The sequence below is a fragment of the Sphaerodactylus townsendi genome, linkage group LG10 (assembly GCF_021028975.2).
Source record: "Sphaerodactylus townsendi isolate TG3544 linkage group LG10, MPM_Stown_v2.3, whole genome shotgun sequence".
In the NCBI taxonomy this organism is placed as follows: domain Eukaryota; kingdom Metazoa; phylum Chordata; class Lepidosauria; order Squamata; family Sphaerodactylidae; genus Sphaerodactylus; species Sphaerodactylus townsendi.
The window spans coordinates 58524233-58538023 of NC_059434.1; the positions used below are offsets into that span (position 1 = coordinate 58524233).

At 40.9% G+C, this 13791-nt stretch overlaps 1 protein-coding gene across 6 annotated transcripts in view; it reads right to left on the reverse strand.

Annotated features, from left to right (window-relative positions):
- The window catches only part of SPATA5 (spermatogenesis associated 5), a 168154-nt gene that overhangs the window by 25071 nt on the left and 129292 nt on the right, over positions 1-13791 (reverse strand). For 3 of the 6 annotated variants that reach the window (XM_048509794.1, XM_048509795.1, XM_048509793.1), the window contains one exon: positions 1094-1258. The exons of 2 other annotated variants lie outside the window; for them this stretch is intronic. In XM_048509794.1, the coding sequence (XP_048365751.1) occupies positions 1094-1258 (165 nt within the window). Of the gene's footprint in view, positions 1-1093; positions 1259-13791 lie in introns of those variants that run through there. One more of the 6 variants, XR_007245645.1, reaches the window with a different exon arrangement.

The following is a 13791-nucleotide window of genomic DNA, read 5'->3' on the forward strand; positions in this document are numbered from 1 at the left end:
ACAATATTAATTTGCTATGTGTAGAACTCTCACAATTAGTTCCATATCTTTTCATCCACAGTTTGAAAGGATCCAGAATTAAACAGATTCTTTTTTTTTCAAACAAAGGAAAGTGAAGATATAAACCACCTAATTCAGATTCTAAATAAAAAGAAGCCTGAGGAATCAGGGCTGAAGGGCCTCCCTCCAATCAACTGGAGTGTCAGGAGGCCTTCCACAGTGACTTCTGGTGTTTTAAGGGCCAAAAAACATAACAGTGACAGGGGGAAAGATGGAGCCTCAGAAGTAACATGGAAAAAGATGGAGACAGCACAGCCATGGCCGAGTTGCAATCAGAAGCCCACTGTAGCCTTAGAAAAAGGTGCAGTGTTAGCACAGTCCCAACCACACTGCAATCAAGGAGGGCCAGTAAGGCTGAAGAGCCAGTACCAGGCTGGCAAGGCAAAACAGACAGCTCACCAATCACCAGGAGGCTGGAATGGGAGGCTCCTAGGAGGGAGGGAACCTCCTGAGAGGGATAAAAGAGAAGAAAGACAAGAGGGAAGTGGGCTGGTATGATGCAGGGGGTCAAGTTTCTAGGAGTGCTGTTAACTGTCTGATGGAAGAAAAGAGCCTGTGAATAGAGGCCAGAGTCGTGTCTTATTTGACCCAAGATTGGCAGCTGAGCCCCTACAAGGTTAAGGTGGTCTACCCCGCAGGGGTGGCCGGCAGAGGGCGAACATACAGTGTGTATTTGACTTCAATGATTTGCCATAAGATCAGAAGTTCTGGGGTTCTAGCAAATAGGTCTCCATGACTGTCATGTATTTCATATTAACCATATTCATTTATGTTATACTAATTACTGATATTAAAAACTCTCTGTAAATAAAAAGTACATCAGTGAGAAATGGCCTAACTGAGACTTTTGCATGGAGTGCTAGTGATGTAGGGCAGTTTGCAAAACTGGAATCATTCAGCTGCAACTTGAAGTAGCAGAGTTCATTCGACAGTCTCAATCCTCTGCCACCTCCCTCTGCTGTATGACTAGATCAAGTATATAATCATAATGATGGGAGTAGAATTTCACATTTGCTTCCAAAAATGTATTTACCTCAGCTCCTGAGTATTTTTCTGTTTGTTGGACAAGTTCATCTAACTGGATCTCCTCCGAGATGGGCATTTTGCAGAACTGAAGTTTAAAGATTTCTCTACGAGTGGCAGCATCAGGCAGAGGCACATATATGATTCTGTCAATTCGACCAGGTCGCATCAAAGCCTGTGTCAAAGAAGTCATCGAAAGAGACCTATTAACTGCAACAGAAGGAATCAGCAAAGAAAATCACCTCCACCATGCCTTGCCTCTAACAAAATGGTTCAGCTGCTTAACATAGGGATGAACCGTCACGTCACAAAAGGTATTTAAAATGCCCTCAAACATCTAACATATATCAGCAATTGGATTCACACAGAAAAGTTTCCTGTGAACATACTGACACTGGCACCATAATTTGCAAGTTTCATCTGGATGTGTCTTTTCTGATGTCACCGTTAATTTCAAAGGAAGGAAGAACTTCTGTATTAGGGGAAGGATGGAATATGAAACTAATAAAATAAATAATATGGTTGGGGAGTCCGAGAATGTCTTCAATAAAGGCAGTCTAAGGGCTGAGTCACATTGCCGGTTCAACAAAGAGTTCCTGTTGGGAATGGCTATGTTGTGCTGTTTATTAACTTAACGTAACTTACACCTCACCTTTCTAGAAATTTAGTTCTACTTACTGAACAAATTATATCCATGGTTATCATCATTTGATTCTGCTTATGAGTAAATGCATGACACAAGAATGTATTCCCCATCATGCACAAATTTCATTAGTGGAACATGAACAAAAGTCCAGTATGTGTACTATTCTAACATTGTTTCTTACTGCATTGCCAGATCACATAAGCAACTTATAGGCTACAAAGGAGAGGCTCTGACATAAGAGTTCCTTCCCACAACAGTATTAACCCCATTTCTGGAAGGCCAACAGCAGCATGAGGAACAACTTGAGCACAGCCTCCTCCCCAAATTTACTACTACGACGACGACGACGACGACGACGACTACTACTACTACTACTACTATATTTAATAGACCACCCAATCCCCAAGAGGCTCTGGGCGGTGTACACCAACAGATCCAAATACAATACAACAGTAAATATCAAATACAAAATATAAAATACAAATTTAAACATTAAAATCCCTTAAAATCACAGCAGCAACATCATTAATCCACAATAGTTAATAAATTAATAAATTAATTAAAATGAATTAAATCGATGGTCTTGGGCTTCCTATGTTAGCTAATGGTCCATGGGGAACAGGGGCAGATTGGGAAGCAAAAATGGTCCTGGAAAAGCCCTCTCCAGTTACCTTTTCAAACCACTCCTACGGAAGGGAGGGGGGAGGGAAAAGCAGTTCTCACTCACCCGCCTTATGCAGGGGCTACTAGCCTACACAAGGTGGAGGCCACAAGCTTACAGCAGCAGTGCCTCCTGTCTACTTTGCATGGGATCCCACTGCCACCATCAGCCCAGTGAGATTTACCCCAGTGGTCTTAGTAACCCATCAGTCCCTGCAGCAGATATACATAGGTTAATATACATAGTAATCCTTAGTTAAGGTGACCAGATTTTTCGTATTAGAAAGCGGGGGGCGTGTGCACCCGCAGCAGCACACTGCCTTTTGTGGCGGCACTCCCCAGTCAGGGAACAGGGAAGCGCCCCAGAAGGTGCCTTCTGGGGCGCTTCCCTGTTTCCTGACCAGGGAGCGCCGCCGCAAAAGGCAGCCTTTTGCGCGGCGCTCCCCGGTCAGGAGGGAAACGCCCCAGAAGGCTTCGCGGCAGCCGTAGTGCCTTCTGGGGCGCTTCCCTGTTTCCTGACTGGGGAGCGCCACCGCAAAAGGCAGTGTGCTGCTGCGGGCCATTGTCCATAATCGGGACAATGGCATAAGCCCGGCGGGGCACGGGACACTCTACGAAAAGCGTGAGTGTCCCGCGAAAATCGGGACGGCTGGTCACCGTATCCTTAGTTGAATACAGGAGCACAACTTGGTTAGCCCATCATCATGGGAATAAGCCAAACCTTTTCATAATGTTCACCAATATAAACTCCTGATTCAGGCATCTGCATATAATCTATGGAACTGACCCCCCTCTCCACGGCACAAAAGGAAAGAACCAGATGCCAGAAGCTCTCTTTATTCACATTTATGTAACAAAACAAAATACAATCTTTTAATTTACTCATAACTATTGTCATCTTGTTAACAAACTGTTTGCATGCAAATTCTGAATTTTAAATACATTTTCAGCTGGATGCATTTAAGACACAGCACATAAACTGGATTGTTTTTATGCTGGAGTTTTCCCTTGGGCAGTGTAGCTGGAGTTCCAGTTGACTAGAGATATTGCACGGCTGTCCTGGGCTCACAGCCAGTAAGATTTTTCCCAGCCTGATCATGTCAGTGAAAGTCACGCTGAAAAATAGTAGGAAGAAGCTTTCCTTCCTGCACAGCATTGATCAAGTTAACACCCTTCCTTGAGTTTTTAAAAAAAGACTATTGTGAGCACTCTGGTGTGGAAAAATCCACCTTGCATGCTAAGAGATGTCCTGTTATTTTTAAAACAAAAGCCTGATTTTTTTTCAGCTAAGGAAACTGCACAGCAAGTCCAATGTAGCCACCCATAGGAGCACTGGAGTGTTTCCTTGAAGTTTCAACAAGCATGGAGACAGCACTGCCAGTTCATTGTTCAGTCGAGTCACATTTCTATCAGGATGCTGATTTCCAATTAATTTGCCTGCTGTCCAATATCCCCTCTAGGAGCCTCAACAAAAATACACACATTTTTTTCCTCTCAGCAACAGTTCCTTGTGCTTTGTCACAAACTAATTCTGAAAGGGCAGAAAGATTTTTAAGGACAGTTTGTCAGGCAAACAGGCCAGATTTGCCCCCAAACTGCCCTCCACATGGCCCTTGAGACCTGGATCTCTGCATCTTTACAATACAATGTTAAGTGTGAACACTGTTTTCCTGATAATGCCTGCCAATAACTGCTTGCATGACTCGCTGAAGGCTCATAATCAACGGTCACGATACTCTGGCTACATCAGAGTTATAAATAAAACCTTGATGAATTAAAATAAGGACAGTATCAGATCATACTTTCTAATTTTTTCTCCTAGAACATGACACCCCCCATTTATTCTTTCAAGATTTTTGAAGGTAAATCTCATGTAGGTGATTTCTTTTGTTGTTGTTTGTTGTTGTTGTAATATCTTGAATCTATTGATATGAGCTTATCAAGTACTTCTTGTTTACCTATTCTGCATTAGAAACTAATTGTATCATATTATTTGGGCATCAGAAAATGGTATCCTGTAAACATTTTCTTTTTCAATCCACAATGAAAGACAGGAGAATGACAGTAGCAAGTTCCTGTTTTAGTCCTTTTGTGATGGAAAATAGTTAGCTGAACTATGTATTAGCTAGAAACATGTGATATTATGCAACCAGTATTATTAGGAAGCTGAAGTATGTGAACATGGAGTTTACAGACTTCATCTCTAAAAGGGGGAGTCATGGAATGATGCTATCGCTACAGCAAAGGGAAATCACATATGACTGTGAAAAGCATCTTGGGTCTTTGATCCTATGCAAAGGTGCCAGGATACAATATCAAAGGCCTAAGTTACCTCGTGGCTGGAACAGAGTTTCCCTGAGAGGGGGAAAACAAAGGATTTTAGATTCCATCTTGAGACATGGTCAGAGAAGGATCTCTGGACCAAGGGTTCCCGGAATGGGGACAAAGAACTTCCAAATAAGATTGTATTCAGCTGAGCAATCTCTAACTGCATTTATGTTTTATTTCTTTGCTTTGAACTTTTACAATAAATCGTTGAGAACTCATCTGGTTGGAGTTATTGGAGAAAAGGATCCAGGTCTTTACTGAAACAAGCATTGGCTCTCCCAGGCTTGCTTTCATTATACCTTTGTCCACAATTAAGACCCTGCCGTAAGCAGAGCTTTTCCAAATCTGTAATTGCCCTCTTTAAAGAGGAGGTGAGACATTTTCTCATTCCCTAAGAGAAAATTATCTGCATTCTTCTGCCTCTCCCACTTCCTAATGGCTTGTTTCCACAGTTGTCTGTGAAGGGGTAAGAAAATAGAGATGGCTTCCTCCCATGGTGAAGTTGATCACCCATAGTTTCCCTCCATATTATAACATTGTTGCCGTTTGTGGAGGTTTTCTATTTCCATGGCCACGAATGTCAGCCATTTACTTCTGTGGAAGAAAGCAAAAACACTACAGGGGAAATATCCTGAGATTGGACCAGGACCATAAAATACTAGTACCTTTTTATCTCGGTCTGTTCCTCCCCACTGCAGCCAAGGTGGCGAGTTGAAACTGGGATCAAAATGTCCATCTCCTTTCCACGAGCCCAGGATCAGCTCGGCAGCTCTTTGTTGCTAGTTCTCTGATTGGCTGTTGCTTTGGGGCGGGAATGAGAACAAGAGTTCCCTTTTTTGTTTTGTTTTTTCGTCATGGATACGTAGCTACATTGTCACAAAGCATACAGCTTCGTGGCCAGGAACAGCATACAAAAGAGGCACATTGCAGTTTTATCCTTTGCATGGTCGTAGCTTTGTATCCAAGATGAAAACATTAAAAAAAGGTTCATTCCTGCCCGCGCTGAGTCATCCGTTCTGAGCATGCCCAGGCCACCATGTGCTGTGATTGGCTGACAGCTCGAACGGAGACTTCGGGCAGGAAAAATACCCCGGGATAATGGTGGATGTTTCCCCACGTTACCGGCCTCATCCCAGGATCGTCAGAAAAGATCCTTCTTCCTGACAATTTTTGAAAATCCCGGGATGGGGAGGATATCGCAGAGCAGGGTCAGGACAGAGCCGAATTTGGCCCGGGAGCCGTGGAAAGTCCCTCCTTGAACCAGGACATCTATCGTGAGTATCCTGGGATATTTCCCCTGTGGGGAATCGACCAAGGATAGCTTCAGCCAATCTCCTTCCCTTGGTGGACCCCGAATAAATAGGCACTGCCCCTCAATCTTGATCTAGATATTAATTTAAAATATTTATATCTTGTTTTACTCCTGATCTACAGAGTTGTTCCACAGAAATCTAAGGGAGGCAGATCACTGAGCCAGCCCATGTTTTCATGGTCCCAACTCTTTCATCTCTCCACCTTGCCTGCGGTCCAATTTTTCAGTCACTCTAATGTAACAGGATATGGAGAAAGAATGACCAAGAGAGAACACTGGGGACTGGCTATTACAGAAAGATAGACAGAAAGAGAGATAAATTATTTTAAAGAATCAGGCTGTACAACATTTCCGTCATGTCAGCCTTGCTCAAGACCTGAAGCGTTGTGCAAGCTGACAAGAAAAGACTTGATGTGTTTGACAGCAGGTGTTCTGGAAGAATCTGCAATATCAAGTGACAGCACTTTGTAAGGCACCGTCAACAAGACAGAAACATTTTACATGGCTATTACCCAAAAGTATTAATAAGGGGAAAAGAAACAGATGGCTTGATCCTTCAAGAAAGATTTGACAACTCAAAAGGAAAGGACATTTATTTGAAATGAGCGTACAGACACAAATGAAAGGGGACCAATATAAACAAATGAATACTAAGCTCTCTTCAGCAAACAGTTAGCAAGAAATTTGTCTGATTAATGCAAATTCTTCTTGCAGTGGTTACATATAATAGCTACAACATAAAAATCATCAAAATATGAAGAGGTGCAAAAATTATTTATAATGTGTGAGAAATTAAGCTAATCACAGTAACTCATAGGAAGGGTTACAAACATTCACTGACAAAGTAACTCATAGGAAGGGTTACAAACATTCACTGGCAATCCCTAACACAACCATTACAGGCAAAGGAGAGGGTGGCCACTGCAATTCTACAAATGGCTCGAGAGGAGGTATGGGAAAGTCCTGTTTTTAATTCCTTAAGCTATTTGAAAATAAAGTGCCACAACATTCAAGGTGTGTGCTGCCACATTGGCTTTCCAGTTCACAGACCTGGGAAAAGAAACAACGCACAGGGATTTAACTGCAGAGTTGGTGTTATGATTTTAAATCACATTTGAATAGCTCCCCCCCCCCAAAAAAAATGTAGCGTGTTAATGCTTCCTCCTTAAGGCAGTTTGTGGGATGACCTAGAAAATGATGAACAATTGGGGCAAAAAACAATCCTGGCAGAATTTAACCACTCTGCTGTCTACTTCTGGAGCAAACTGGTGCTATACTTCTCTTTATAGCTCTGTACTATTGGTCCCAACAAGAATCTAAGTGCAAAAAAGAGGACCACTACGATGCAGAATCAAAGCAGAGAAAAAGAAAAAAATGTGAAGTGGATTTTTTAAAAATTATGTATCCCTTGAAGATTCCTACGAATTTGGCACACTACTTCCATGTTGTGATTTGTTTCCACTGGGGGAATGTTTGGAGAGATGGTTACATTATAGATCCCTTGACAAAGCAGAGAACAAAACACATAGGGTTTGAGGTAACACACACTTTTTAAAAATTTCGTACTGCAGCACTTCTCAGTATCCTACCAGAATTATAAACTGAAATCACAACATTTAATTGGGTTTTTGGAATCCTATATTTGCTTTTTCTAAACACGTATACTAACAAAGAGTGTTCATTCTCTATCTGATAAATCAGTATTGCTGGGGTGTATGCTTCATTAAACTCAGTAAATTCTGTAACTGGTACACCAGGTAAAAAAACTGTGTGACAAATTCAGACAGCATGAAGAATTCTCAGGGGCTACCCAGTGTGGAACTCCCTGGCCCTGGGTAACCAAGTCTGATCTCTTAGAGACTTTCTTTTAGCTGTTGGGTATAAGCAAGAGTGATACAACTTTCAGTGGTTTGGAACAGACTTGAATTCTATCGCTGTTTTCTGCTAATGGAAGGTATTTTTGCTAGCAGCAGAAGAAAGTGACATTCACCAATGTCTGCCCACACTGAAGAGACCCACTTCATCTGAGGTGCTGTTTCTGGGCATCCACTGAAATGCAGGATTTCGGGGGGATGGCAGGTTTCAAGAGAAGTTTGCTTTTTAAACAAGATTCAAGCTAATACAGTGAACTGGACATTTTATTATCTCTCTATTGTGTTGTGCTTTTAAAAGCCTTTGTTGCCTGCTCAAATGCTGAAGGATACCATAGGACAGAATTTGAAACAAGTTCCGTTACTCCTCTAAAAGCATCCACCAGTAGTAAATCCACTTCCACAAGTAGTAAAGCAAATAAAGCAAGTAGTAAAGCAAATATCAGAGGAATTAAATTCATTAAAAGTATAGATTATATGTTATAAGGAAGACAGCATTAAATACACAAACATGTTACAAATACACACCTGCAGGTCTGTGATTATGTATTAAATGTGTATCCAACATGCAGAATTCACATTGGCCACGAATCTCCCCTTCCCCCAGCAAAAGAGAGCTCTCCATCACTTAACAGAGATACTTCCTGTTTTCAAGCAGTTGGAAAGGCATGACTTCCAACCCAAATACTTGGTTTGGCAAGCTCTCGCTGCGTTGATAGATGCTTTTATAACCACTTCATTTCACCTGAAGTTTCAGTACAAAAGCGGAGTACGGTCCCCACACCCTTCCAAGGAAGGAAAAAGGGACAGTGAAAAGGTGGGGGGGGGGGAGGAAAATATGAAAAGAGCAAGACAATAGAGGTTACTATACCTCAGTAAAGTATGAATTTGTAACAGGGATGATGTTTGAGAGGGGAAAATAAAGTCCTTAATCACTAAAGGAATGAACACTGGATTCTAGTTTAAATGCTACAAGTCCTCAAAGATACTAGAGAAATAAGCACCGGACAAATACTTCTGTGAATAGTCTACAGCTCCAAATTAATAATTCTCAGGCAGTTCAATGATCAGCATCCACCATACAAAAATCACCCCGAGTATTTGCACATGCATGGTCTGAAGACACACGGCTGCAGCCACTTTGCTGAAGCTAAGCAAGGCTGTATGGGAGGCTGCCTGGGAATTCTCTGCCGGCTACCTGTCGTTTTAAGGAAGAAAGGCAGTATACTAATCACATAGTTAATGAATCCTCTCGATATGATTAGCCCTTGGGTGCATCTTTTTCACTGGAGTATAGCTATATTCTTGCGAATAACATCTCTCTTCACAAAACCCACCTCCAAACCTGATCATCTGGGAATTGCTCCATTCCACTCAGTCTGAAAAAAACCATGCAGTTTGTGCCAGCAGCGCCGTTTGAGGATCAGAGATGAAATGTGGTTTTAAGATCTCCGGATATAAACATACAAGTGACTGATTCATGTAAAAAAAATTTTTATAGACAGCAGCCATTCTTGGCAGTCTGCACAACACGTTTTATATGGCTTCCCTTTGCTCTACTGCTGTCTCCCCACAACAAAGGAAGGGGGAAAGCATGTTTCTCACTCCTCTCCACAAGGGAAATAAACACAACTTCAGTATTGAAGGCGAAAGAGCAGTAGTAAGGAATCCAATTCTATGACTAGGTAGGCTGTGGATAAAAGAGGACAGCGCTGCAGGGCAGGGCCACAAATATGCATGCAATTCCAAAAGAAGATATTAGAGCTCTCAGAAGAAAGTCACCTCAGTGAAAGGAGCACAATTTAATTGTTCTCTGTTCTGTGTACAGCTCCAGAAAACCCTGAACTCTAAGATCCCAGCAAGAGAATACCTAGAACACAATTCACACATTTTGTGTACTCACAATACACTGTGTATTTAGGGACAATGACAACAGTCTGGACAAAAAAGAGAGATGTATTGCATGAACAAATCATGAGACTTTTAATGTATGTTCTTCAGATTTTCGCCAAAGAGCAATTCTGCTTTACACCTGAAGGAAAATCCTGCCGTTAAAGGAGAAACTTGGCCTATTTATTTAAAATATTTTGTAACTCACATAGAAGTTCAAAAACAATAAAGTAAAAACTACTAATTAATGCTATCATTCAAATTTCAAAATGCAAATATATAGTCACAACCAGTATAAACAAAAAAACAGATGAAGAAAATTTCACAGCAGCTGAAAACTCAGTAAAAAACATTTGGAGAAGTGATAAAATAGCAAGTACAAATGACTGAGCCAAAAGCCAACTGGAAAAAATGATGATGATGAATGTCAGGTAAAATTCTCAGGCCAGCATAATTATTGTGCCAACACAGAAAAGATTCTTCCCCTTTGTCTCAACTCAATGGGTAAACATGGAGAATTGTCTCAACAGATGATCTCAATGAGAAAGCAAGAGTTTATGGGAGTAGAGGGTCCTGCAGACACGCTGGTCCTAAGCTGCTGATGCACTCGGGGTTTAAAGGTCAGTACCAGAACTCTGAATTGGACTGCAAGCCAATTAAGACATTTCAAACCAGCCATACTATTCCTATATTCCTACTGAAACCCTGACCACAGCAATATTATACCAGTTTCCATTTCTGACGATCTTCACAGCCAGAGCTAAGAAAAGCATGTTACGAACCTCTGATATAACCAGCAATATAATCATGGACAGACCATTACTATCCCAGTCCATAAAGGGTATTGTTGAATAGCATGCATTGTTGAATAGCATGCATACTTTCAATGCCACAATTGTACGCTATAACTATATGTTATACCAATCACTTTCAAAACTTTCACGACCAAAAGGAAACAGAAACAGGTTTAAAATCCACCAATTCCCCAACAGACGTGGGCTAGATGGTGTCACAACACTAAGACTGCCCTACATCTGCTCAACAGAAGTTTCCTCTGATTTTGGCATCTGCTGCTAATACGATTGTGTGTAGTTCTAGTCTGATCAACATGAGAATTTCACAATTCAGACAGTTTCATAACTTCTACAAGATTTACTATCCCACTTGACAGCTGTAGGATACTTTGCAAGCAGAGGAATTCCCAAGACAAAAATAGTGGAATGAGGGTCTGAGATCTCTCCCCAGTTCCCCACCTTAATTACTTTTCCTAAAAGTTTGTCAATTCCCTGTTCATAATGCAAGCTGGGCACCTGTCACACAGTGAATAACAATTCATTTCAGAGGCAGAAGTCTTGATATCAGCTCAGTCTTGTTCTAATGTCAAGATGCGGAAGGTCAACTCAAATTACAGCAGCCAGTTATTATAAAGCTCTAGACTTTGCTTATTGCCTGTTAGCTTTATGTGAAGCAAACAAAAGGGGAAATTAGATCCTAAAGTACACAATGTTCCCCAACAACCTCTACCAGGTTTGGGTCCACCTGTTTTCCAATTGCCCAAGTTACTTAAAAGAGATAGTGAATTTCTCTTTGCCCAGAGCAGATAAAAACAACCAAACAGCAGTATACTGGCTCCATGCGAAGTAGTTGATACCATATGCGAACTAATTATTCACAGGATTTCTGTTGCACACATTCACTCGCTAACACCACAAGCTTGTTTCATCTGCAGCTGTGGAATTCCATTTTCTTCTTTTCTGCCTAAAGAGAACTCTTCCCTCCACTTCATAAGCAATAAATCTGTTGAAACAGACCACTTGGGAACAATCTGCATTCCAGACAAAAGGGGAAGAGGTATGATTGGAAAAGGAAGGACTGGTTAGAATATTTACAGTTTACTATGGAAGCGTGCTGAACAGAGTTCAGTGCGGTGTAGTACAAAGCACAGGTAAAGCCACAGTTCCTAAAGCCTGGCAACAATGCAGCGAAATCTTTTAACTCTCAGAAGGAACAGAAGGCATGGGGGGAAAGCATATGCCAAAAACAGAAAGAATTTTCTTTCCCCAAAGCATGCAACTTAAAACCATTAAAGTAAATAAAGAGTTTTGAAGCTGCATACAGCAGGATGTGGCTTGCACCCAAATTGTAATAAAATCATTGTTATGGTATTAGGCACTCTGTAACTTCATTGCACTAAGACCAGAGCACTTCCAAAACCATCAGCTTCGTCTGTTTTAAGTAGCTTTGCTTTTATGAAAGCAGATACTAAGCAGTGATACTAAGCAGGACATCATATATGTGCATTATGCTGAAAAGAACAGAATATACTCAGAGTATAAGGAGAATCCAGACAACACTTTCTACTACTAAAAGGGGAAGGAGCTTATTTAAACTGATTCCTCCCACAGCTGCATGGCTCCAGGTCACCCCTCATGGTGTTCCTGAAGTTCCTCTGTCTGATAGGAGCAGCATTTCAGAGAAATCCGAGGAAGGGGGAAAGAGAGAGGGGCCCTTTCCGCACAAACACTTTAAAACATTTTGAGGCAGGAAATGAAACGTTTCCTCTTTGGAGTTCCACATTGTTTTTACCTCAAAATCTTTCATTTGCAGTCTCAAAATGTTTTAAATGAATGCCCTTTAGTGGAAATGTTTTCAAAATGGCTTCATTTGTCTGTGTGGTCCCTTTATGATGTTTCCCAAGCCTCTCTGCCTTCCATGAATTTCCTAATCAGTGCCATTTTCTCAGCTCACTCCTCACTCTCACCTGTATTTTCCTGCAGGTTCCTTTATTTGGGGGGGGGCGCTATTGGGGGGGGGTAATCATTGAAGGATGAAAATGCAGAGAATTGCAGCACTCCACTGTGATGCATAGAAGCAATGTTCTCAGACAAAAAGGCAGAAAAAAGGAGAAATCACAAAATGGCTGCCAGGAATCATTTGGAAGGGGGAGTGCAGACATACATTGCGGTAAAGCGGGGGGTGGGGGTTAGAAAACATTTTGCAAACATTTTCAGGGATTTATGCAGACAGGGCCAGAGACACACACTCTCAGCCTAACCTTCCTCACAAGATTGTTGTAAGGACAAAATGGGAGAGGAGAGGTTGATATATGCTACTCTGTGCTACCTAGGAGAAAAGTGAGACAAAAAATAATTAAAAAGTCAATTATGTGGAAAGGATACTATTAACCGCAAAATGGTTCTAACTGGACACGTGCTTATGATCAACTTATGAGCTACTTAAAAATCCACTGTATAAAGGAGCTTGAAATAAAAAATAATTTTTCTGTGTAAAGGTGCCCTATTGTTAAAAGTAATGTCTTCTGAAATATTTAAGAAACTGCTTTTTATAAGGTTCTAAAAAAACTAGGTCTCTTTTAATAACATTTAAATCAATATACAACAATCACTGTGCTTAAGAGATAATTATCCACTTGCTTGCCTTTCAGTTAAACAACTTGATCAGACAAGGTTCTAATAATGTTAACAGTAGTTACAACTGTGTTATAAAAGTTACACTGCGGGCTCAGAGGTAGATTATATATTAATACCATTTATCATGTTTTGTTCCAATTCTACAATTTTCTTACTGTACAAAAAATGCTAAAAAGTGTTTTCTTGGATTTCCTAACTTCTGAATTGGGACAAAAGATGCAGAACTTTGTTTTTTAAGGTTATGGCTCATTTTCAAAACTGTTCTCCCAAGTTACACTGTTTACTTCAGCATATTTTCAATTAAGCAGCTTTAAGTGGTAATAAATATGGCAAAAGAATTTAATCCCCAAGCATATATTTAAACATTACCTGTGGGCCCATATAGCCTTAACATGAAGTAACTTAAAAGCAAGCCCACAGGAATTACTGTTAAATAATGGCATGATTATCAAAGAGAATGGAGTCTCTGTCAGTCATTTTAGATTAATTGCAAGTTGGTGGTTGGAAGGTAAAACAGATGCAATTTAGTTTGCAGTGCTTTCAAAATAGTTTTATTCAGGAATGCCAAAT